The 27,239-nt window shown below is 32.8% G+C and overlaps 3 protein-coding genes across 3 annotated transcripts; 2 read left to right on the forward strand and 1 right to left on the reverse strand.

Moving 5' to 3' along the window:
- The first annotated feature begins 668 nt into the window (after positions 1 to 668).
- Positions 669 to 7,514, forward strand: LOC109815416 (TOM1-like protein 3). Its single transcript, XM_020380138.3, has 10 exons — positions 669 to 827; positions 1,305 to 1,444; positions 2,335 to 2,413; positions 2,706 to 2,804; positions 2,918 to 3,031; positions 3,513 to 3,658; positions 5,082 to 5,163; positions 6,061 to 6,146; positions 6,224 to 6,415; positions 6,664 to 7,514. The coding sequence occupies exons 2-10, from the start codon at positions 1,335 to 1,337 to the stop codon at positions 7,301 to 7,303; spliced, it is 1,548 nt and encodes a 515-aa protein (XP_020235727.1). The 5' UTR covers positions 669 to 827; positions 1,305 to 1,334; the 3' UTR covers positions 7,304 to 7,514.
- Positions 7,515 to 8,445: 931 nt separating this feature from the next.
- On the reverse strand, positions 8,446 to 14,430 carry LOC109804690 (STAY-GREEN-like protein). Its single transcript, XM_020366521.3, has 5 exons — positions 14,075 to 14,430; positions 12,282 to 12,458; positions 11,805 to 11,963; positions 11,157 to 11,303; positions 8,446 to 10,839 (listed from the first exon to the last, which is right to left on the reverse strand). The coding sequence occupies exons 1-5, from the start codon at positions 14,228 to 14,230 to the stop codon at positions 10,735 to 10,737; spliced, it is 744 nt and encodes a 247-aa protein (XP_020222110.1). The 5' UTR covers positions 14,231 to 14,430; the 3' UTR covers positions 8,446 to 10,734.
- Positions 14,431 to 16,909: 2,479 nt separating this feature from the next.
- LOC109795531 (putative methyltransferase PMT24) lies at positions 16,910 to 23,565 on the forward strand. The gene is made up of 9 exons (XM_020355064.3): positions 16,910 to 17,157; positions 18,101 to 19,194; positions 19,274 to 19,423; positions 20,291 to 20,561; positions 20,666 to 20,776; positions 20,859 to 21,033; positions 21,968 to 22,237; positions 22,918 to 23,118; positions 23,210 to 23,565. The coding sequence occupies exons 2-9, from the start codon at positions 18,136 to 18,138 to the stop codon at positions 23,436 to 23,438; spliced, it is 2,466 nt and encodes an 821-aa protein (XP_020210653.1). The 5' UTR covers positions 16,910 to 17,157; positions 18,101 to 18,135; the 3' UTR covers positions 23,439 to 23,565.
- The last annotated feature ends 3,674 nt before the right edge of the window (positions 23,566 to 27,239 follow it).

Genomic DNA, 27,239 nt, shown 5'->3' on the forward strand with positions numbered 1-27,239 from the left:
TAGAAATTATGTTTATGAGAAGAATAATTTACATATCATTCAAAATTTATACTTAAACATTAATAATACATATTTTTTAATCTTTCATCACTAATATATTTATTTTCTTGAATTTTATTGGTTGTTAATGTGAAACGACAAAGCAATTTTTTCAAAATTCTTTCAATATAAAATAAAGTTATAAAACACAAATGTATTATACCTACTATTTAGAGAGAAACGATTAATAGTTAAGATATTTTTATAAAAAATAATTAATACTAGAAACATATTTGTTATCGATTATTATAAAAAAAAAACGAGAGGTCAAAATTTTAATTTAGTTCTTATGAAAAAAAAAGTATTATTTTACATTAGTTTTATATTATATTTAATAAAAATATTTAAAAATTACAAACATTTATTAGATCAATTGAATTGATGTTACATTTAGTCATCAAATTTTAAAATTTTAAATTGAAAATTTGTGTTTATAAAAAAAATTAATTTTAAATATTAATTTTTATTATTTAAAAATTTAAAATAAAATAATTTAAAAAATACGTAGAAGAAATTAAATTATTAAATTTATCTATGTTATAGATAATTTGTAATAAAAAATAATATTGATTTTGTAATGAATATGTGGTTTGATTATTATATACGACATCCATAAGCTTTGTTGTGGACATTGAAAATAATAGTTAATAAATTAATAGGAGCGGCCGGTGACAAAGAAAATTAGAAAAAGCGTAGGTTGTGTGTTAGAATCCCAAATTGAGTGCTATCCATTCTCATTCTCATTTCAGTTTCCCATTCTCAATTCTTCTCATACAAACACACCACAGGTAACGTTTCTTTTCTTCCCACTCTCTATCTTTAATCCATCGCTCACTTTACTTTTATTTATTTTATTTTTGTCAACTCTCCACTCTGAGGTTTTAGGTCCTTCGATCTCTCTTCAATCCTTATTCTATTTCTTTCGATTTCCGTTATATTGTGCGCTCCTTTGAACTTAGTTGCTTGATTTCGCGTGATTCTGATCTGCTTATGCACTTTCGCCACTATCAAATGATTCGGCCTTTTACTCATATGATAGGGTTTATTTGACATTTCTGGGTTTCGATCAACTACTGGATTGAATTTCTCTGGTGTCAATTGCGATGCTGATTGTGTTGCATTTTTTTTTTTTTGAACCACATATTAAATTGACGGCATGAACGTGGATATTTTTAATATTAGATTGCTGATCAGATGAGTGTTAATGTTTGGTATGATTACGATTTTGAGAGGGCTTTATTGATATTGTTACATTTGGTTTGCAGAGGGACTTGACTCAGTGGAGGTGGAGAGATATGGCTAACAACGCAGCTGCCTGTGCTGAGAGAGCAACTAGTGACATGCTCATTGGTCCGGACTGGGCAATCAACATAGAGTTGTGTGATATCATTAATATGGATCCCGGGTATTGTTCTCTTCTCCTGTGTAGTTTCTTGTAATCACCAATTGCTGTAGAAGCCTCTAACTCTACCTGTGTTTTGTTTGGAGGGTTAGTGTATGATGTATGAGTACAATCATTCATAATCATGACAATAATTTTATTGTTCCAATCACACTAAACTGGTTTCTTTGTTGGCCAGTGTTATACTATCCAAAAACTGCTTGTACCTTGGTTCAGTAAGTTCATTGGTAATCGGTAATCTTGCATCCCAAAGATGTTTGAATTTTAAGTTTTTGGTTTTGAAAATAAAAACTGCTCTGGAACTTCTTTTTTACCCTCTTATATGTTGGTAAAAGCTGGGAGGGTAAGTTTTATCTAGCAGTCTTCTCTTGCTAGAAAGAGTTGTGTTTTTTAGATAGTTTGAACAAAAAAAAAATTGCCTGTTTATGCCTGTTGATGCCTTGTTGGCTTAATTACACTTCTTTGGTACCTTTAGTTTCACCAGTGTTGATTTCAGCCTGTTTATTTTTCATTGAATAATGTTGCCTCCCTAGTTTTCAAATTAATGCAATTGAGTCACCTTTTATCATTTTTCCATTGATGTGGACACTCTTTTGCTGACATGATATTGTGCCTCATTATCACAGTCCGCAAAAAAGTGCACTTGATTACAGTTAAGGCCATGTCAACAGTAGATGAGGACTTCAATCGTATCAATTTGATTACTATAGACATTGAGTTGTTTCATTCAAAACTAGGGGGACTAAAACCAAAGTTTGATGAACATAGGTGGTCCACAAGTGAAATTAAGCCACTTTTGAATTGATTCAATTTCCTTATTTTGATTTTTCTCATGGGTATTCCTTAATTAAATTGTTCCTGATCTTTTGTGTTATAACTAATTAAATTTTCAGGCAAGCAAAGGATGCATTAAAGATACTTAAGAAGCGTTTGGGCAGTAAAAATCCTAAAATACAGCTTCTGGCTCTGTTTGTCAGTATTCTGTTCTTTTACTTTTGGATAATTGTTGAATATTTTATGTATTGTTACTATTGTATATAATATGTTAAATAGGTGTGATCAGTTATTACTATATTTTTACATTTATTTAGGCAGGTTATGCAAAAGTTCTCAATTCCTCATGGGCATAACTAATAACATTTTATTTTGCCATGATTAAAAGATATTAGGTGTCAAATGCTTAAACATTCTTATCCATAGATATGTGTAGGTGCTAAGAAAAAGCAATGATTACCTGACATGGTTTGCTTTGTATTTGATATAGGTACTGGAGACCCTTAGTAAAAATTGTGGTGAGAGTGTATTTCAGCAGATTGTTGAGCGGGATATCTTGCATGAAATGGTTAAGATAGTTAAGAAGAAGGTATTTATTGTTTTTTGACACTGTATTTCTTTTTTAATGTTCCTTATGCAACTGTATTTTGGAAGTAGAAGATTTTCTTATCCTTGCTTCCTTCTTTTAATCTAATTGTATAGCCGGACTTAAATGTGAGGGAAAAGATACTGATTTTAATTGATACATGGCAAGAAGCTTTTGGGGGCCCAACTGGAGTATATCCTCAATACTATTCTGCCTATAATGAATTGAAGGTGAGCTTGTGTGCACCTGGATATTACCTTCTGAAACTAATTTATGCTTTGCCAATGATTGCACTTTAAAATGATATTCCTGAACATTTCTGTTACTGTACTTTTGTAATGTGATAAATGTGAAATGCTTTCCTACTAGAGCCCTGTTAATTTTTTCTGCCTGTCCGCAACATATTATTATAGTTGTTGCATTTACCCAGGACACCAGAGATCATCATTATTTTTTCTGGTATTTTTATTAAGTGGGTTATATTGATAAACTAGCTGCATCCAACTGTGTGCTTGTATTATTTACTCTCTGGAATTCCCACCCCCTTGAACACATGCACATAGACTATTAATAATATATCAAAACTTACTGTTCGAATGTAATATATCATTATACACAATAATATATCAAACTTATTGTTCTAAACTAATATATCATTAAGTTGTTGCTTTTTGACTTAGAGCTAAAACATGACATTTTGTTTATTAACAGTCTGCTGGTGTTGAATTTCCACCACGAGATGAGAATAGCGTGCCATTCTTCACTCCTCCTCAAACTCAGCCAATTGTTCATTCTGCTGCCGAATTTGAAGATGCTACCATTCAGGCTTCTCTTCAGTCAGATGCATCTGACCTTAGGTTGTCTTCGAACTTAATCACATTCTAAATTTTCTAATCCTTATTTTTTGTTGTTTTGTGACTAACAGTTTTATTAACTTATATATTTCACATTGAGTAAAGAAATTAACTGGGTATTTATCATAATAACGAGTCTTGTAAATTGTTGGTTTCTTATTTTTCAATTTATGCATTTTTGCATAAGTTTCCTGGTTTCTAATAGTAGTTTTTAGATTTCTATAACTTGGATGTAGATTTTAAGGTGGTTCACCATTTGTAACAAATCTGCTCAATTCCTATTCCAACAAACTTCAAAGTTGGAAAAAACTGGTAAAAAATAAAAAGTTGGCGGTTCTTTGCAAATTTGTTCATAGCTGCCCTATGTCACACACTAACACTGCGAATAATGATGATGTGTGACCAGCAGATACGCTGCAATTGCTATTCTATATTATGGTAAAAGTTATAAATTTTATTTACCTTGTTATCCCTTTTGGAAATTGTTCCATCTCAACATTGTTTTTTTCATTTGACCATCTCTGCAATTCATAACTTTGCTTGTAAATATTCCATGTATAATTCTATTTTAATGATAACAATGAGTTTATTGTAAATTGTTACAGATGGCTTAGAGGTTACTTGTTATCATACCTATCTGCTGTAAACACAAAGAAGTTAATCGTGTCTGTTGAATTTTATCAAACATTGTTTACAATTATATGCCAATACTTGAATTTCTTATTTCTGTATTTAAGTTTTCCTACCCATTTAAATCCGGAGCATAGTTTTGGTTTAAAAACATTGAAAAGTTGGACTCTCATAATTTTGTACACGCATACTTTTGTCGTATATTTGATGGATTATGGTGTCAACATGTCATTTCGTCCATAATTATGAGATTCTCCCCTTGAAGACTTCTGTCTAATCATAGAATGATATCTTAGAGCAAAGCTTTATTCAATCAATGCAAAGTAGGATCTAACCACAAGAAGGTTCACTGGTTTAATTCTCAAGTGTGATTTTTTTTTTTTGGTTCATGGGTTGAACTATAATGGTATTTAAGTTCCTTTATGGGAAATCTTAAGGGGTGCTTCTTCACATCGGCATGATGCATTTAGGAGTATTAAATTCCCTAGGATAAGATATGCTAGCCGTCATGTTAATTTATTCATGTTAGTGTAACTTATATATCTGTGGAGCAGACGCCATTTAATGTTAATTGGTTATAAGTTGAAATTTAACAATTTAGGGAACCCTTTCTTACATATTTACAAGGGGGATTTTGAAGCTCTTATGAACTAGTTTTCTCTTTGTTCTATTTTTGGTTGTTCTAGGAGTTTTTTTCTGTCTTTTTTGTACCTCTCTTTTAGTAAGTCCTTCTTCCTTGAAAAAAATGTTGGTGTTTGCTTTATCCCCCTCTAACTATATTTTTGTTTATAAGCAGTTTGCTAGAGATTCAAAATGCTCAAGGCCTAGCTGATGTATTGATGGAAATGCTTAGTGCCTTGAATCCGAAAGACCCTGAGGTGATATTATTATTATTATTATTATTATCATCATCATCATCATCTCGTTCCTTTTCTGCTGGCTTCATTCTGGAACCTATTTTCAGTTTTTCTTGTTTATGAAAGTATAGGTTTGAGTTTGAAATTGTTGTATTTCTATGTCCATCTTTCGATGTTTGGTTGGTTGTGTAGTGTTGTGTTATGGAATACTGGATTGGATTTCATCCCATTTAACAAATTGAAGTAATCAGGTTATGAGAATTGGTAATATTCTGATTAAGACTTTAAGAAGTATGCTTTTCCCCCTACCTTGACACTGCTGAAATTTGTCATTTTTAGGTGAGACTCCTATATGTTTTTTGTGTGACTACAGCGTTTTCTAGTTATTTTTCCTTCTTTCTATTCAATCTTTGGCCACGGATATCAAATTTCCTGCCCCAACATCAAAGATCATTCATGATTTACAAAATTCTTTGTGGGCCTAATATCAAGTTGCTTATAAGTTATAGTAATCTAGTCATTGTGTAAAGATCAAGCACAGCTCTTCTCATCATCCAGAAGAATGAAAAGACTTTTGCGTTACATTCATAGCTTGGAATAGATCCCTGATTGTTAAACCCTCCCCCTTTTCTTATTTCAAGTCATAATATATTAGCTGTTGCTTACTCTAATGTTCTGAATACACATTGTATTTAGTTGAGGTTCAAGAATAGCTAACCAAATGTTTGGGGCATTAGAGTCCGAACATGATTGGGTGAATGAAAATTTGAAAATGTTCCTTCCAAATGCAAAACTATGATATAATTAAAATTCGGTGCCTTTGGTGGCTGTGATATTAACTTGTTAGTTCGGTGTAAAACTATCATGGCAAGTTGTCATTATTCATTTGTTTCTTAATATTCTGGCAAAATATGTCAGGGTGTGAAGGAGGAAGTGATTGTTGACCTTGTTGACCAGTGCCGTTCATACCAAAAGCGGGTCATGCTTCTTGTGAACAATACTACGTAAGCTTTTTTTTTCTTTAATTACTATGTCTCTTTGTGCAATTACAAAGAATGACCAATGGTTACTTCACTTTCAGGGATGAGCAGCTTTTAGGTCAGGGATTGACATTGAATGACAGCCTTCAGCGAGTACTCAGTCGACATGATGATATTGTAAAAGGAAATTCTGATTCAGGTGCTAGAGAAGCAGAAACTCCAGTTCTTCCACTTGTAAATGTAAACCCTGAAGATGATGAATCAGAAGATGATTTTGCTCAACTAGCCCACAGGTGAACCCCAAAAGTTCCTGTGTAACATAACGTTGAATCCTGATGATAGTTACTTCATCTCTCTAATTGAGCATGATTGTGTGGGGGTTGGGGGAGTTAAAGGCTTGACATATTTTCATTTAATCATTGATGCTCTTTAGTTTATACATGTTCATTATTTCCCCTAATATGAGAAGAGATCCTCTATTCCCCCTTGCCTTTTTCTCTTTCTTTTCAGTTTAATAAACATTTAAATACCATGATTTCAGGTCATCACGTGATACTCTTGCACAAAATCGGAAACCAGCCTATGACAAGGCAGAACCAGGGAGGATAAACCCACTTATTCCCCCACCACCAGCATCAAGGAAGCCAGTCTACTCTGGGACCGGCATGGTTGACTATCTCAGTGGTGATGCATACAAGGCAGAAGGATCTTCCGAAAACTCAGAACCCCCTTCATTTGCCGGTCCCCTTCATTCCAGCCCTAATCCAACCTCATCAACTGTTCCATCACAGTCTTCATCTCGTCCTCCTGCTGTGAATACTTCATCACCAATTTTTAGCAGCCAGCCTGTGTATGATGAACAGCCATCTTCCGTGGACAAATCTTCAGAGCATCTGCCTCCAGCTCCCTGGGACTCGCAATCTCCTGGTCCTGGCATCATTCCACCCCCACCTTCAAAGTATAATCAAAGACAACAGTTTTTTGAGCAACAAGGTACATCTCATTCAAGTAGTGGATCCAGTTCCTCTTATGACAGCTTGGTGGGACAAACTCAAAATCTCTCCCTGAATTCATCCACCCCAACCAAACAACAGAAGCCAGAAGATGCCCTTTTCAAAGATCTTGTTGATTTTGCAAAATCCAAAACCTCATCTTCTTCCAAACCCAATAGGTCATATTAATATATTGTGTTTGTTTTGCTTATATATACCGGTACAGATTATGAATGTCGTTTGTCACGTTTTTCTTCAGATCACTGAGACGACCGTTTTGTGGTTGTGTAGAACCCTTCGGATTTGAATTGGCCATGCGTGTACTTACATATATTGCGTATATTCATGTATATTGTTTATATTGTTGGCTTATGTTTTCAATAATATCAGATTCTTTTAACCATCAGTCTCTTAAAATTTGCGGGTCGCAAAAGGGGAGTTGGTAGTTATTGCATGGGCAATTCTATGCTCTTGCACAGGTCGAGGTCGAACTGCTCTGACCCTAGTTGATGATCGACAAATCAGAAGGAATGTAGCCCAAAAGATTGTAAGATAGCATGGACATTATATATAGTAAACAGTTGTAGCCGGTGACGTGACTGTCAAACCAGACCAGGATGATGCTTTTATCAGTGTCTGCTTCCTTGCCCAGAGAATCGAGAAAAGTTGCATAGAAATTATAGAATTATCCTTGGTCAGAAGTGGTCACTGAAAAAGCCGCTAGATCCTGCAAACCTTTTGATACGGAGTAGGGCCTAGGGTGCAACCTACGGACTAGACACCGTAAATTTGATTCATCAATGAACTAATTCGTTATTGAGGAAGCCACAAAATTAAAAGAAAAAAGAATTATTGGAGGATGATTATTTTTTGACAAAATGTTTTATTTGTTTAATAGCGTGTTTGGTTTGAGTCGAGTGGCACCTTACACACTATATGCGTAATTGAAATGAAAGAAGTCAAATAGTTTTTCTGCTTTAAAGGTGGATCAGTTGATCAGAAACGCATACTCAAACACCCACTAAGTCAAGTTAAAAATTCGTTTCTTATACATTTCCATGGCCAATCACCAATTTTATAACAACAGAATACTTTTTCAATATAACACTTTCTTGCAGTTGGTACTGGACGAACCTTCGTATCGCAATAGCATTCACATAATGTTTTAGTGCGCTACTAATTTGTCCGTTTTAGTGCACACATACCTGGGCCTATATCCAGCCCCGACACACAACGTTAAGGCCAATGTCCTATTTCCATTTCCCTTTCATCAATTTCCCAAAGAAAGGCTAGTACATGACACATCTACGTTAATTTGAAATGCATGAAAATACGAAACAACTCCATTTATTGAGTAAGAAATATTACATGTTTCATTACACACACATGACGCAGTTAATTAAATATGTAATGTGACGTATTTTGATACATGATGGCTACTGGATTATGATTTATGACACATACGTAGTATTTGTTTATAAAAATTCATAAACAAAGAGAATGGCTCGCTAAGTTTAGCTGACCAGGTAACCAAGGATGCGTTGCTTAATCTTTTCACACATGAAGATGAATATTTTCCTCTTGATGCTTCCTCTACGACTAGCAGGGGATGAGCCTTTTCTGTTGATCTTGTATGGTGCTGGCCTACTTCGATACACTGATCTCATTCCCATTTTCTTTTCCATGAGAATGAGTTATTAGATAATGAGAGTGAGAGTGGGTTTGCAAGAGAGGTTAAGTGTTAATGCATATATATGAATATAAGATGTGCTGTGTTAACTATAAAGTTAGAATAGGAACTTTCGTGGTCCGTGCCATTCATAACAATTTTCTATTTGTGCTTATAAACTGCCGATAATAGCTAGGTTCATGCAAGCGCACCTATTTTCGTACTAACTTAATTTATTATTGTGAGGGCTTTTTCCCAAGCACAAAACGTGTATAGTATATATAGTTCACAATGCATTTCATTCTTGGACCTTGTTTATATCGTCTACTTTCAAGAAAGTTAGTGTGAGTTAAGAGTAATGTACTGTCACCATCACTACAGAATTTCAATTTCGCGAGGGGGGGGTGGGGGGGTACTTGTAAATTCTGCATAAGATTGGATTTACAGTTTACAGTTTATACAGTAAAGTAGTTTTGGAGCAAAAAATGCAAAAATAGCCTTATTTAAAAGCACGTTTAGCAGTTAAGGAATGGTAATCCAAACATACCATTAGTTAGGAAAAACTTATTTACAATTTATTTGAAATTATATTATGATAAACACTTGTATAAGTGTTTAGAAGAACTTACAAAATAATTTACTTATCCACCCTCTTTTAAACCTATTTCAATAAATTTTTTAGGATATCTTATGAAAGTATCTTATAACTTAGCTATAAAGTATGCCATTCTTATATTTAAAAAATTCCGCAATAACCTTTGCAATCAACCCTTACCCGTTTCAAAAAGTATAGATTTGAATCCTTTTATATGATATTTGTTAGGAACCAACAACAAGCTTCATTAGAAAAGCCATTACGGGTCTACACTCGAAGGCCCCAGAAATTGGGACCCTTAGCCCCTTAGTATAAGTGAGGAATAGGGGGTCACATTTACGAGTGTTAGTTGTTGGAACTTGGGAGCCTAGAGGATATTCTCTGGCTTGGGAGCTCTTGCTCTTTTTGTACTTATATAAGTCTTAATCAATAATTCTGTCCGGTGAAATTTCAACCTTTAATAAAAATAAGAGAGAGAAGATTTGAGTAATAAAAAAGAAAGTATAAAGTTTTAATGAAGAGATTTTCAATGGAAAGAATCCAAGTAAAAATCTTTCTTGAGAATTCATTCTCCAAAAAGTAAATATATAAAAGTTATTAGATGATTTATGACAAAATTAGTCATATCTTAAATCTTCTTAACATTTTATTATCTATCAGAAGGAAAACCTTAATTCAACAAAAATAAAGAAGTTTTCTTCTTGTTTCCTTTTTTTTTTTTTTTTTGGGTGGGATTCTTAGAATTCCTGTGGTCTCATGAATGTATGTTCTAAATTATTAAAGACAACATGAATTTTTTTTATACTGTTGCCAAATTCACAAATCATAATGATAGATAATTTTTTTCACTTATGACAAAATATTTCAAAATTTTAATTTCTATACATTGTCGGTGTAAATTACATAATACTATCAACAACAAAAAATTAGTTTAACCTTAAAGATAATTACTATAAGTCAATAAATTTACCATATATCACAAAGCATATACAATTTAATCATACTTTAATGAGATATATTCAATGTTAAAAATTACCCGCGAATAATTATTTAATTTTAAAATTTAATGACGAAGATAGTTTGTTGGGCACCTGACAAGAGAGTTAGAGAGAGGCAACACATTCATGTCAATTAGTCACAGAAATCATAAAAGCAAATTGCCTTGGAGGCACAAGAATATGCTTTTGTGCAACTTCACATTTTTCTTTTGGTTCTGGGTCTTCCCAAACTTTTTTAGTTTCTTTTCGGGATTAGTTCATTTTTGCAAGCTGAATTTTTCTTTGTCTGAATCACCTGAAATTCTGAGCTGTGGGAGGAATTGGGATAGAAACAAATAATCTAATTTATTCATATATTTCAAAGAAGAAAAGCAAAAAGAGCTTGGAAGATGGACTTTGGGCTACGCCACTTTTCAGGACAATCTCTGCTTATTGACCCTTGGAACTGATCCTGTTGTTTTCCCTGAAGACAATATTAGAAAAGAAAAATCACAAATGTTATGAATGTGTTTTCATGAAACGGAAAAGGTGACAAATGTTCATAGCATTATAATGTTTATATCTGTTATTCATTTATATTTTGAATTCTTGGCTTTCTATTTACATTTGCTGTGTGATGTTGGTAACAAATAACAATTTTTTTTTCTTTCTTTTGTATGAGTAGAGTTTATTTTGTTTAGAATCTATAGAAATCTTGATGATAGAAATTGTGTTCTAACTTCTAAGCAAACAAGTAAAATTACTAATCCAAATCATTGTTTGTTCATTTCTTAATTTTACCTCCATTGCATCCTTGAGAGGTCCCCAACATTCCATTCTGTTATATTTTGGTGAGCTAGAATGAAAATATACTCTAACTGTAGAATCCAGCAACTCAGGATGCTCACGGAAAAGTGCAGAATCTCCACAATGAATTGCTTTCAGTACCTGGCATACTCAAGTCAACAATCAAACCACGCGTCATATAAAAAGGCATAGAAATACACCTTAGGACAATGAGAGACTCATCCTTGTCAATTAATAATACAATAACATAGCAACAAACGAGATGAGAATTTTAAAACAAGGATATAGACATGATATTCAGGAAACAAAAGCTCCACAAGAATTCACTACTTATTTTCAATTGGAGCAACAATTTGCGAATTATATCAGATAGAACACAAGCTGCACAAGGTTGAACTTGAAGTGGAAGTTTTGGAGACAACCTATCATTTTTATTTTCCCATATCATTTCATTGTAAACCTTCTTCATAAGCTTTTATATCCATTTTGAACAACGACAAACTTTGGCAAGGAAAAGTTCACCCACCACACCCCCTCACAAAATACTCGTATGTAAAGTTTTTTAGGAGATTGTCATGCATAATACTTAGACCAGCCCTAGAATTCAGAATTTTGTGTTTGATAAGTTAAATGCAAGCATACCAAAGGCATTTCCTTGGAGAATATGTGATATCTCAATTCAGCAGCCAGATCGAGGAAGGAATTGGGACCACTAACAAAGCAATGAACATGTAGGCACATATCATTTTGCACTTTCTTCCATTCAGCTACAACATCATCCTTCTGGTACCACCCTCTCAACTGCCAGTCACAGAAGGAATAATATACATAAAATATGCATAAATAAAACTAATGTTTTTTTTTTCTTTCAAAATAAGCTTTAGGCACTAGTTTCTAACCTAAGAATGCAAAAATTATGGGGAAAATAGATGATGCATTGACAATGTTAAGTAATTTTACACTGTTATTCAATCACAAGTCATCATTTATAGTAAGTTGTTGACTTTTATAATAAATAAGTAAAATGTCATACCAATTGTGATATTTGATTAGCTGACAGTATAAAACTATTTTGTACGATCAGTGCATGACCATTAAACTCAAAATAAGGACACAAACCTGCTCTAGGTTGATCACATTGGAGACAGCTAAAGTTAGATTTGCTGTAAAGTCACAATGGGATAGAATGTAGGTTCTTGGAATAATACTTGCATGTTTGTTTATCTGATCTTCCAATAGAACAACCTTCAGTTTTGAAGCTTCAAATCTTGCTGAAGGAACCAAGAGCCTAACAGCCTAAATAAATTATAAATAAAAAAACCCTCTTATACAAGGAATATCAGTGATACTTATTACACATCAAATAATAATTTTTTTATACTTCCATACGAGACAAAGATATCCAAAGTTGTAAGCTTCAACTGAATTCAAGAAAGAGAGGGAAGGTATATGGTGTTCTCTACATTCCAGATAACAATCATTGACTACTGTGAGCAATCATTTGGATGGATCTCAAATCGCAAATAGTTATCTCATAAGCATATTGGGTTTGTGCATGAATCAAGATAACGAATTTTAATTGTGTAAATTGGAACTGGAAGCTAGAACACACATTGAAGAGGTTTATCCATAATTTAGTGATAGCAGAACCAAGAATTCAAGATAAAGAATGCAATTGCAATATGCTAACAAAAGTCAAAATCTTTTATGGGTATAATCTTAATATGTCTTCAGATCAGGAAGTGAGATACAGGAAGTAAAATTCCATTTTCACATGAGTATTGAGTAATAAGGAATTCAAATAAATGAATCATAGGAAATGAGGACTTTCTCTTGTATCTGGGCTAAGAATTTCAATTTCCTACTTTATCATTAAGATGGGCAAAACACAATGATGGGTCTTGGGAGTTGAGTTCAGGTTTGCATACTCCCCTAGTTTCAAAGTAATTGTTGCTTTTGAAGTATTAGTTTATTTCAAATTATTTGTCATTTTAGAAAGGACAAACTTAGATGTAGTTTCTTAAATACTTTTGGTATTTTCTTCAATTGGAATTAGAGTTTTACTTTCAATAATCTACATAACAAAGGATTAAATTAAATATTAACATAGATTACTGAGATAAAACCCAAATTCTGAGTAGATAAATTTTGTCCTTCTAGAAAACCAAGAAGTGGAATGAGAGCATTAAAGGGATGATAGAGTATATAGTCAAATGAAGTTATTCCTCGAAATCTTGTTCATAATCTCAAGGTGACTATTATATATTTATGATAGCTTCAAGATCCAGCAGGGTTATTATCTAGAAGTCAATGTGGTACTCGCAATTCTTTTCACCTTTTGGAAACAGGACAAATCATTACAGTTTGGGGCTGGAATTTTTTCAGAGAAAGAGATAGATCTACATCTGCCATATCCAAAGTTCACCTTACACAATTCATGCTATAAATCTGACATAAGAACAAGGCTATGTCTCATTGAATGTAAAAGCTTGGACTTCATTTGAACTACAAGGCCAATGTTTCTGCATCATTTGAACTACATATTTCTTTCAATATATTCTTGAAACATGCAATTGATGGATAAGTATATTCTATGACCTGTATACGCTTGTTACATGACATTATGAACAATTAAAACTTCAATGGTACATTGTATGCTGAAATATCACTAAGAGACCAGAAGAAGAAACAATAAAAATACCCCTGATGTCATGAGATACAAGTATACAACAACAACAGCATATAGACAGGACATTAAACATGTAAATTCACGACTTTAAAAGCCTACAAAACTAGTCACATTAAACATGTAAATATCCATAGCAAAAAAAAAAAAAAAACAAAAAATTACCCTTATGCTACCATTAAATAAAAAATGCAAGCAGATAACACTGAATACATGAGAGTGGCACCTCAGAAACAAGGGTGTTGTAGGATGGTGTGGCATTAGTGATGGACAAGATAAAGGGTCTGCATCTAGTGGATGGCTTTGACATGACGTGGTTGGAGGTGAAGAATTCTCTTATTGGTGAAAATGAAAAGGCATTGTAAGCACAATGACATGCCATTGGAGATGCATAACACAGTGCTCCTCTTCATGTTTCACAGGCCACCATTCTCTCCTTCTCAAGCCTTGTGAGAAAAACAGCGTTGGAGAAGGAAAGAGAGAGTAAAGTGATGTGGGAAAATTGGTGTTCTTGCTTTGGAGGTTCGTGTGGACTGTGATTCAGACCCCACACTCGAAAATCTCCTTCACTCCATTCCTTCCACACGATTTTTTTTAATGAATTATAGAAAATTAAAACCGAAATTTATAATATAATTTAAACACAGACAAATACATGATTTGAGAATGGAATTGAACGTTGTGCCACGCCATCATACAGCTCAAATTTTCGATAACATGTGGATAATGTAGTGACGTGGCATTACATGGGTCATCAGTTCGGTGTTCAGCAATCCGTATATGCTTGAGGCCTTTAAGTTACTCTTATTATTAAGGTCCAAATTTGTAGTTGACAACTCAATTTAATAATCCAGCTTATTAAAAAAAAAAAACCTCCAAAATCTAATAGGAGGTGATAACAAATTGGGTTTATTATTTTCTTTTTCTATAAATAGGAAGTATAATTATTTCTCGTAACCAACAAATAATCTTGTTTAATTTGAGTATGACAACTATTTTAAAAAAATAATATAGTTTAATTCCTTGAAAAGATTGTTCTTCTGAGTATGACTACTATTTTAAAAAAATAATATATTTTAATTCCTTAAAAGGATCAAAATCAATGAGAATAAAATAGAACAATATGTTATATTAGTTTTGAGTTACATTGTCTCAGCCTATATTATTAATTCTATTCTTTTGTCTTTATAAAACATAATATGTATTACTTTAGGACAAAACTTAAATGTAGTATCATATGTATTTTTGGTGTTGTTTTATTATCAAAATTTGAATTTACCTTAATAATTTATGTTAACTTTTAATATAAATCATTATTACATAATTATTAAACTGAAACCCCGATTCTAATAGTAGAATTACGTTAAAATTACTTAAGGAATTACATTTATGTCTTATCTTTTAAAGTATAATTTAAAATATTTTATTATTAAATATGTATCTGATTATTACATTTTGATTAAAATATAGTCATGATTGAATGAATGATTAGTAAACTAATATTTTTATTGATATGATTTTGAAAATAGTATATACAAAATGAAATTGTTGACTTTGACTAAATTCTTGTTGACATTAATCAAGGCATGCTTTCACAGGAACCAATGTCTAAGATTTTTTTTTATGCTAATAGAATTAGTTAAGAAATAAGTAATTGTTGACCGGTTGTTATCTAGTCCAAACCTGAGTTAGATATCTCATTGTCTTCATTGGTGATAAATTCTTCATGATATTTCTTGATTTCAAGGATGTAATAAGCAAATTTTTTCCCTTTAAGCAATGGTAGCACCAAGGACCTCCACAATTTGTAATCGTCTCTTTTCAAATTGGCAGAACAAAATGTAGGAAGGGAATTTTTGTGAGGGGTTGAGTCTATGTTTTCCATGGTGGAAAGAAAAATATAAGGTTCTAATACCAAGATGAAAATGTGATAGAGATGCATTCTCATTGATGGTGGTCGATTTAAATACAATTTACAATAACAACTTATGATTACAAAAGATAAAGTCAAGGAATCAGATAAGGCAAAGGATTACAACCTAACATGATACACCTAATAGATAGACACAAAAGTTTGTTACAACTTCAAATAACTACTATTATCCCATAATTTTTTTTTATAGAATTATCTCTTAAATCTTATCCTTTATCATTTGTTGCCTATTCCTTAGCCGAAGAAATTGTGAACAAAGAATGAGTATATTATGAATAAAGCATAAATATTTACTGATAATATATAATAAATTCTTACTTGTTATAATGACTTTTAATTATATTTATAAGACTTTAAAATGAGTTAAACTTCTTGTCATTTTCTGTCTTAGTATAATAATACAATAACTTTATTCTTGTCTAATATATAATCTACTCACTATAAATGTATCTTAGAAATAAACATTGGCTGTGATCAACACCTCCAATTTAAACTATCAATACTTTGAGCTAAAATAGCCCACCACATTAGGCCAATAGTCCAATTTAAAACGAAAAAAAAAAAAAACATTACTAAATAAACATTTTACTTCCTTTGACCTTTGAGTTTGGAGAGTAGCTAATTTACAGATCAGTAACATGTATTATTTTGAGCAAAAGGGCCTCAAGTTCTTTAATTACATGGTTTCAATTTTTAATATCACCATTTTAGCATTTCTATATTTGAAAAAATTGTCTATCATGTTTGAACTTCAAAAAAAAATTATTTCCTCTTATTGAATGGGAAGGTCGTGACTGTGGGAGAAATTGAGAAGATAAAATCTAGCATGAAAATTGTATCATATAATTATGAGAATTTCATCAATCTATAATAAATAATTTGGTCTATCATAAACCACCCATACCAATAATTTAGCGTATTCTTAGTCTTGTTTTAAAAGAAAAGGGATATTTGGAAGGTTGTGTTTAAGCCTTTAAGGGAACTGATTATTTAACTAATTTTGTCCCAAACAAGAGAAAATGACCATGACAAAATTTTTTCCTTAATTTACACCTAAGTTGTTGGAATTGGCATCAAGTTGAATTAGAACCAACAAGTCACATAACCATCAGCGATGAATGATTTACAGGTCAACTGTGTTCTTCATAGTCAAATACTGACCGACAAACAGCCAGCTCGACATTTTAGTTAGCACACACGTTCACTGTGTTCTATCAAACCTCATTTTCTTACTCATTAGCACACACAGTGACATCGTTTAGGAGCTTCCCTCTCTTCCTCTTCAAAATCAAGCTCCTCCTTTCACAAAAACATCACTCTCTTTCACCTCAGTTGTGTCTCCAGCAATAGCATAACTGTAAATGTGCTCTACTTAGGTATATACTTCCCACTCTTTCCTTTGTTTTGCATTTTGCTTCCTTTCCTTCCATGGTAGGATCTCATGACCTTGTATCTGTGTTTTCATGATATTGCTTTTTCTGAAGCATATGCTAAAAACGTGCTTATGTGGGTGTGTGTTTTTTTGGGGAAATTGAGTTAAAAGCTGATGCTTTATCTTAACTGCTTTTCTCTTGAACTGTGACCTTCATTTTCCTCATTAGGGGACCTCATCTCAATGACGTTTTGGGTTTTTTTTTTTGGCATTTTCAATTTCAATTGGATTTTCCCATGACGGGTGTTCTGGGTTAAGCGATTATTGGACTTTGCACTAGATTTTTTTTTTCCCCTCCATTTGCTCGCATCCTCGTGTGAAATATTCCTTCACTGGGTGGGAGAAAATTTTGATTTTTCTTGATGAAAGTTTATCCTTTATTCATGAAAGTTTGATTTTTTTTTTCTTTTTGAAAAAAAAGAGAGTATGGAACATTACGCTTCTGTAAAGCTCTATCATGTTTGGTTGCTAATATTAAGTAGCTACTTGTCAATTTCTCTCTTTCTGTCTTATTTCATGTTCTTTATCCTCATTGTTTGAAACTTTGCTACTCTGATTTTTGATAATGCCTTATTTCTACCTTTTTTGAGTGCTGGAGACGCTAAAACTGTTGATCTATGTTTTTTCTCCCTTCTTCAACCTTCAAATAGGAAATTCAGAAGAACATTTGTTGCCCTGTAGGGTTAGGCGTTTGGGTTTCATACTATTGTTGTCTTTATTTATTTGAATAATATAGTAAAGTTACATGATTTTCCTTTCAATTTATGTTCTTCTGGCAAGTTATTTTCCATGATTTTTTTTTTTAAATAAAGAAAGCATCAGCATTTAGCCGAGTTACAGTATATTTTTTAATAGATTTAGTAATACATCATTGTTCCCTTTTCCAGGTGCGTTTATCTTAAAATAACAGTAATTAACAAAGATGGTGCTGGGGAAGAATTCACGAGGCGAGGGGAGGAAGTTGTCAAACTACTGTTCAACGGTTTCTATAGCTGTGTTTGTTGCATGTTGTTTAGTTGGTGTATGGATTATAATGTCATCCATTGTTCCAATTCAGAATTCAGTCATTCAGGTATCTGAGACCATTAATGATGTTAAGAATGTAGCAAGTGATTCAAAGCAATTTGAAGACAAATCTGGTGATATGCTAGAAGAATCAACAGGGCGAGATAGCCAGACTCATAAATCTCAGAGTGACAGCCATCCAGAAAACCAGGATGACCAAAAGAGAATTGAAAAAGTATTTGATAATATGGCTGAAGAAAACCAGGACGTTGTTAGGGACAACTTGGATGAAAATAATGATTTGGAGAAGGGTCCTGGGAATACTATTGAGGAGAATGATCAAATGAAACATGTGGAGCCAAACACTGACGAGAAGGGGAAAGAATCAGATGGAACCTTAAATTCTGAATCTGCAGAAACAAAAACTTTGAATGGTCAAATTCATGATGATGAACTCAGAGGATCAATGGAAACTTTAGATGAAAAAGGATCTGACAAGAGTGCAAATGATAACAAATTAGGGACAATGGATGAGATGGTTCGTGAGACTGAGGAGGAGAAAATCAAGAAAAGTCTGCATTCAGAGACAACACATAGTACTACTGGAGAGAGTAACACAGAAATCCATGAAAATAGTCCAGCTTCAAAAGAAAGTGGTACACCATCTGAATCTTTGATTGAAACTAGCACAGAAAGTGGAACATGGTCAACTCAAGCTGCAGAATCACAGCATGAGAAGGAATCACAGAAGTCTTTGATTTCTTTTGAAAGCAGATATGACTGGAAACTTTGCAACACAACTACAGGATCTGAGTACATTCCTTGTCTTGACAATTGGAAAGCAATTAGAAAGCTTAAAAGCATAAAGCACTATGAACATCGTGAGAGGCACTGTCCTGATGAAGCTACCACTTGTCTTGTTTCTCTGCCTGAGGGCTATAGAAGCCCAATCAAGTGGCCCAAAAGCAGGGAAATGGTATGCAATACATAAACTGGATGAAAGCCACATGTTGATACTTACAATTTGAAATTCAATGTTTTGGTGCCTATTGCAGATATGGTACAACAATGCTCCTCACACAAAGCTTGTGGAATTTAAGGGTCATCAAAACTGGGTCAAAGTTACTGGTGGATACCTTACTTTTCCAGGTGGTGGAACTCAGTTTAAACATGGCGCTCTTCATTACATTGAATTCATTCAGAAAGTAAGCCTCTCAGGTTTCTGTGTTGCAAATGCAATGCTGTCATTATCTTGCTAATCTGTTGTTTTGCATAGCCAATTTCTCTTAGAACCTGATTCTTAGTGATACAGAAACAGAAACCTCTTACTTAAGTAACATGCGTAGCACATAATATATTGACATTTATTTTTTGGAGGAAATTACGTTGTTTATATTTTCCTGCTTTCGTTAAAAACTGTTTATTTCTTTTAATTGGAATCAAGTCTCTATGTAATATCTACAGAAGTAACTGAATGGAAAGTATTGCTAGAATTTCTCTTTTATTATTCATAATTATGGTTCTGGTTTGAACATTCTAAAAATGTGAAGTGCATTAAATCTATCTTATTTCTTTGAGAGCCGGTTGTTGTTTTTCCTTTCTCGTTTGCTGTATTTACACTCTTGTAATATAAGGCACATATGTTTCTTGTTTATTTTATCACCTTAAGATATAGTAATAGTTTTCCTGAATTTGAACTGACCTTCCAAGTAGTTATGCAACCTTTCCTTGTTACCTACTTCATTTTACTTTTCTTGTTCTTCTTTGTCATTCCTCTCCTAGTAGTATAAAGCATTTGTTGTTGTTACTTGTTATTCTGCTTATTTGATTTACAAACCTTTTTAAGTGTATGGTCTACATTGCAAAATGAATTGGTTTGTGCTTTCGTCTTTTATTTTTAACAAGTCAGCTCAGCCCATTCTTCTTTTTGATGAATATGTTTTCTTGACCTATAATTCCTTGACGCAGTGCGTTTAACAAACTTGTCAATTCTTTGTCTTAAAAATTAATCAGTGTCTTAGCTATCCTATCTGTTATTTCCCCCCTAAATGGTCGCTTGTTTGATGATGCAGTCTCTTCCTAAAATTGCATGGGGGAAGAGAACTCGTGTGATATTGGATGTTGGGTGTGGGGTAGCCAGTTTTGGAGGCTATCTGTTTGAAAAAGATGTTCTAACCATGTCATTTGCTCCAAAAGATGTGCATGAGGCACAAGTGCAATTTGCACTGGAACGGGGAATTCCTGCTACATTAGGAGTCATGGGCACCATAAGATTACCCTATCCTGGTTCTGTCTTTGATCTTGTCCACTGTGCTCGTTGTAGAGTTCCTTGGCACATAGAAGGTGTGGTAAAATCTTGACAAAATTTTTCTTTTATCTATACTTTTATTTTCTCACCAATGCTTGACTCTTCTAGTAATACTCTATATTGGTTGTACACAATACAGGTGGCAAGTTACTCTTAGAGCTTAATCGGGTCTTGCGACCTGGAGGACACTTTGTATGGTCTGCTACTCCAGTGTACCAAAAGGATCCAGAAGATGTTGAGATTTGGAAAGGTACAACCATTAAACCCAAACTCATTATGCTCCAAAAAAATGAACTTTTGGGTTGATTTCACTCAAAACCAATTTGTTGCAGCCATGGGTGAAATTACAAAGTCAATGTGCTGGGATCTGGTGGTAATTGCAAAAGACAAGTTGAATGGAGTGGCAGCAGCAATATATAGAAAACCAACTGACAATGAATGCTATAACAAAAGAATAAAAAATGAGCCACCAATGTGCAACGAATCTGATGATCCAAATACAGCCTGGTACTTCTATTTTAGATTTTTTGGGCAATAGGCATAAATAGCTTTTTCAAATAAGGATAAATACTGTTTGAAAAATTCCTAATAAGAATGCATTTTACTTCATTTTTTTAAAAATATCAATGCTAATGCGAAAGATTTGGATTCTAGAGTCTTTATGCATTTATAATTGTTTATTGAATATAAGTGAAATCTGTTTTTTCCTTGTCAAATTTTGCAAGCCTTCTTTTGTTTGGAGATAGATAACTTTTTCTTTAGAAGTTATGCAACAGTAATTTGTTGGTATCTGGAGATTACTGTTATGCAACATCAATCACCTAGCAACTTGTGTGTTAAGCTTTAGAAAAATATTGAGATTCTTAATAGTTAATACTAAAATTTATGTATTATTTTGTTCAAATCCTTGACATCCTTTTATTCTAGACTTGGGTAACTAGTGTTGGGACACAATCAAAGTCCCATATTTTTAGAACAAGAGGAAAAATAAGAATTTATAAAAAGTACATTATACTTCATTGGTAAGAAACCTTTTAAGTGATGACCAAAAACAAATCTATGTGGGTTTAAGTCCAAAGTGGATAATATCATACCAATATAGAGATGTGTGTGAATATCCAATACCTAATACAATACAAAAACAATATATAATATATAATTAATACTCCTCTTCATAAATATATCCCTCTTAAACACATATAAACCCAATAACCGGTGTCCTTGGAAAATATGAACATCTCAAAATGAACTACTTATTTTTCCTTGTTTCATTTAGAAAAAAATGAAATTAAACATCTCAAAATTAATTGCTCAGGTTGAAATTGCCTTGTTTGCTAACATTCAAGAGTGTTGATAGTGCATTACTTAGTTGGAGATTTTTCCATTTTGACAAAGTTGCTTTACTAACTTTTATGATATGATCCAACTTTCATGTCTTCAGGAATGTATCACTTCAGGCTTGTATGCACAAAGTGCCCGTTGAAGCATCAGAGCGTGGATCAATCTGGCCAGAGCAATGGCCACTGAGGTTGGAAAAACCACCTTACTGGATAGACTCTCAGGCTGGTGTTTATGGAAGGGCTGCTTCCGTCGAATTCACTGCTGATTACAAGCATTGGAAAAACGTTCTTGTCCACTCTTATTTGAATGGAATGGGTATCAATTGGTCTTCAGTAAGAAATGTCATGGACATGAGAGCTGTTTATGGAGGGTAAGATATTATATTTGTACTTGTGCATATTCCTGGTTCTTCTTTGAAATGGAAATTAATTACTTTTGTTCTTTGTATTAAATGTAGTCTGATGGTAAATCATTACCTTTTATACTACATCTCTTTCTTTTCTCCCCTAAAAAAGTTTCTACTAGCATTAGTAAGAGGAAAATGAGTAGATATTTACTCCAGTACCCAATAATTTCATGTGGTTTCTACCAAAGAATAAAACATCATATTGATCCTCGAAAGATTCGAGGGTGGTCACACGAGTCCCTTGAAGACGAAAACGTGGGATTAATTTAACCCTTTGGACATTTTCATCTTTTAGGGTAAAAATGGTGATTTCCATTTTTTGAGAACTAATGTGTCCCTAAATTTTTTATAGACCAAAATGGCGTTTCATTTGTGCAGACTGATTATTAGCTTTTTCAAGTACACTTTTAGCATTTCTCTCTATTACTTTTTTTTGTCCTTCTAAGTTTTAACCCTTTTGAAATTTGAAAGTGTTTATTGTTTTCAATATTTTCTTCTATAAATATCCTTTTTGCAATATAAACTTGTGAATAATTCCTTGTCCTAACCAGTAAAACTTTCTATTTGTGTGAATGCTTAGAGACTTTATCATCAAATAATTAACCTTCTTTAGTAATATCTTTTGCTTTCTCTCGTGTCTTCAGGTTTGCTGCAGCACTCAGAACCCTGAAAGTGAATGTTTGGGTAATGAATGTGGTTCCAATTGATTCTCCAGACACACTGCCAATAATATATGAACGTGGACTATTCGGTATTTATCATGATTGGTGTGAATCCTTCAGTACTTACCCCAGATCTTATGATCTTCTCCATGCCGATTCTATATTGTCAACACTCAAGAAAAAGTATGTCCAGTAATTTTAGAAGTTGTCAACAAAGAAATCTCCTTAGTCCACTTATATCCTTCTGATTTATGTGACACATTTTTGGATTCAGGTGCAACATAGTAACGGTGATTGCAGAAGTTGACAGGATCCTGAGACCAGAAGGATATTTGATCATAAGAGACAATGTTGAAACCATTGGTGAGATAGAGAGCATGGCTAAATCTCTACACTGGGATATTCGGTTGACATATTTTAAAAATGGGGAGGGATTACTTTGCATTCAGAAAACATTCTGGCGTCCAACAAAGGTTGAAACTGTTGTATCAGCCATTGCATGATTAGGCTGCCACAGAATACGTATTCTTTTTTACTTCTATGCTTGTATTATTGAAGAGTAACACATTTACTTCTGTATGTAATATATTTATTTATTTATTATTAAAAAAATTGTGAAGTTGTGGTTTATTCTTCTCACATCCCTATTAATTTAATTTAATTTTATTAATTCTTATGTCCCTAAACCACACGCACAAATACAATAATCCTACAGTTAAATGGTCAAGGAATATTATTGAAGAATATATAATTTTCTTTTTGGAACACTAAGTGCGTTGCCACCTTCCAGTACCGACACATGTGCTACACCACTGTTAATGGAAATTCATACAAAATTCAGCTTCAGTTGGATTCGATCCCAGGTTACAGGTGGGTCTAAATGATAATTGTACCACGCTAACGTATTGACGTTCAGTTTCACAATTGATTTCTCTAGAATAACTTTGCAACATATCTAACCTAATTTAAGGTAAGTTTTCACGAGTTTTGTTGGAATTAATGTTGAGCTATTCAAAACTGGCTGTGTTGAAATAATTTAGTAATTTTAATGTTTAATTAAACATTTTATACCGAGTTTTATTAATAACTTGATTTTATAATAAAATTTCCAAACATAAATCACATCCCTTCAAAATCAACTTTAATAAAAATTAATTTTTTTTATTAAAAATCATATAAACATATCATTGTACATGTATCAATTAGTTCAATAACTTATTAAATTTTAACACTTTACATTTATATAAACATTTGTCTTTGTTGTGCATCTTTTTCACAATGGATATTATCTACTTTGAGCATAAGTTCTTATAATTTTACTTTTGGACATCATTTAAAAAATTTCTAATCAATAGAAATAATCGTATGTATATAAATTCATGTTCATCTTCTTGTTTGAATAATGTAGGACTTTATTTGCACTGGGGGTTTCATACACATATGTCTCTACGATGATAAAATATTGGTCACTTTGAATCGAAGTTCTCATGATTTTTCTTTTGGACATCACCAAATCCATCGTGTTAACTCATGATTGTGGCACATGCCTCTTAAGGATGGACTCACTATTAGGAAGACTTTCTATACAAGAAATCTTGTATATAAGATCTACTTATGAACTCCATCACACTTACCCCATCATTCAAACAAGAAGATGAATACGGGTTCATCTATATACAATTATCTCTATTAGTTAAAAGTCTTTTAGGTAATGTTCAAAAGCAAAATCGTGAGAACTCAACCTCCATGTTACCGAGAAGACTCTCTTCCACTCATGGACCATTATTAGGAAGGGATCTTATACTCATCCACCTGCCAACTCTATCATGCTTGCCGAGTTGATCACCTGGTCGAACAACAACTTTGATATCACTTGTTATGCACAAGAAGTTACTCACACACAAACATATGTAAGATATTGTTTGCTTTGGGATTAAGCTTTCACAATTTTGCTTTTAGACATAACCCAAAAGGTATCTGATCAATAGAGATAACTTTATGTATATAAACTCATGTTCATCCTCTTATTTGAACAATGTAAGACTTTACTTGCATTCTAACAATCTTGCCGGACACATACTAATTAAAGAAATTAACTTAGAGCTTAGAGTTAAAGACGTTTTTGAGAGTTTTTTTTTAATGAAAATAAAGAGTTATTTCTAGTAGAGAAGTTCTTAAAAACATTTATAAGTTTGTACCTAAACAAACACTTAATAATTTTGAGCTAAAAATTGTTTAATGTTTAACTAAAAACATATATAATAGGTTGAGATTAAAAAATTTGCAACATCATATATATATATAAAAGGGGTAAAAACTAATATAATATATTAGTTATGAACTCAATTTTGTACACTTTTGAAAATGTTTATCGTAAGTGCTTAACTTAATTGAATAAAACAAACAACAAAATATAATTAAACTAACAAGCAAACATTACTTATCTATATAATTTACTTTTTTTAAAATATAAATAATCTTTAATCAAACTTATAAGTAAAATAAAAAATTAGAAAGACTTTAAAATATTTAATTATGACAATGAAAAAATCTCGATTGTTAACAGTTATTCCTCGTAAAACTTTCGTCTTTTTAGTATGTTGAGGTTGAGGCAGTGGAAGCAAACGAAAAGAAGCTAACTAGAAGCTACGAAGATATAGCTAGTAGCCACTAATTAGACTTGAACCACCCTAATATATCACCTGCATTCTTTTATGCATTTGTAGAAGATTTTTAAATGTATAACCCTTTGAATAAGTACGTGGCCTAGAAGGCTTTAACTATTAACTAATCAAATGGATGCAATGCAATAATCTGACATAATCATAAAAAACCCAGATTTCGCTGACACCACCAATGCTATTATTATCTTCCTATATATTTAAAATACCATTCTGTCGGGAAAACAGCATATAAAGTGTTAAGTTACTTTTCTTTCTGTGGACACTCATTCATACGTGACAACTTTTTAGGCACATAAATCAGTTTAGTTTTTAATCTATACGAAGCTGCTAAAAAGTTTGTCCCCAAAAGAGAGAAATAAAAAAGAAAAAAAAAAACTACTGAAAAGGAACACTCTCCCTCATGTTTTGCAGCTGCATGATCAAAATTTAAGGATAATAAAACTAGCTAGGTTTTAGGTTTTGTCTCAAGTTAAACTAGTATTAGGACTTCACTGAAAACTCTTATACTCGTGACAAAAAAAGATTGTGGTTTCAATGTTGGCCTGGATCGGTGCATCATAAACTAATAAAAAAGCCCTGATAACAAAGATATACCATTATAAAAAAAAAGATAAATGTGGGATGAGGGCTAAGTTTCTTATGTACCAGGTTCATAATACTTGAATTAGAAAGAGAAATATTAACAAAGACATAGTGAATTAACTATATATTAGCATCCAACTAATGAAGATCAAAGTGATTATTTATTTATTAATAAAATTAGTGACACATGCATACTCTGATTTAACTAGTTTATTACACACAGAGAGCAACAACATGGATTGCTTAACAGCATAGAATTATCAAATAGCATATTTATTGTCTGCCATTTTCACATCCTTCCCCAACCAACCAAGTTGGCAGCCTCCGTACATTACTGAACATGTCTGCTGCCAAAATCCCTCTAAAGCTTCTCTATTTAAAGTCAAAGGAAGGCTCTGTGCAGTTCCTGAGTAGTAGTAATAGTATTAATCATCATCATGATGTCAGGTTTTTGGAGGCACCAGTTATTGTTCTTCTTTCTGCTTGCTTTCGTTGTTCTATCAGAAGGGTCAAGATTTCCCAAGGATTTTTGGGAGCAGATGCTTCCCAAAAAGCTACATTCTCCTTCATCTTCTCCCTCTGGAGGCACAAACTCAGTGTTTGCCAAGTCTTCCACAGCCTCCAAAACTGTTAGTCTTGGCTCATCAGATGGAAAGGTCTAATGTTGATTAAAATTATAGTCTGTCTTAACTGTGAAAGAGTGCAGTCTTTACAGAGAATTACATTCACGTAGATTTATTGATCTGGGTCTGAAGATAGTCTCTTGTGAAAACAATTAAGTGACAACTCCTTAGTGGACATGATAAGTTATGATGAGAATAATTTAGCATGAATAGCTAGCAGTAATAATAACTTGTGAAATCTCTTGAGAAGTCATTCAACTCTAAAGTCTAGCTAGGTTGCTGTATTTTGTTATTGGTTTTGTTTTCATTAATATATAATACTTTTCAATCTTGGTAAGTAGGTACTATCAAAGTAATTCGTGTTAGGGAACATTTTTTTATCACACAGAACAACTTTTTATCACGCAGTCCATCA

This window comes from Cajanus cajan, chromosome 6, assembly GCF_000230855.2.
Source record: "Cajanus cajan strain Asha chromosome 6, NIPB_CcT2T_4, whole genome shotgun sequence".
NCBI classification, from domain to species: domain Eukaryota; kingdom Viridiplantae; phylum Streptophyta; class Magnoliopsida; order Fabales; family Fabaceae; genus Cajanus; species Cajanus cajan.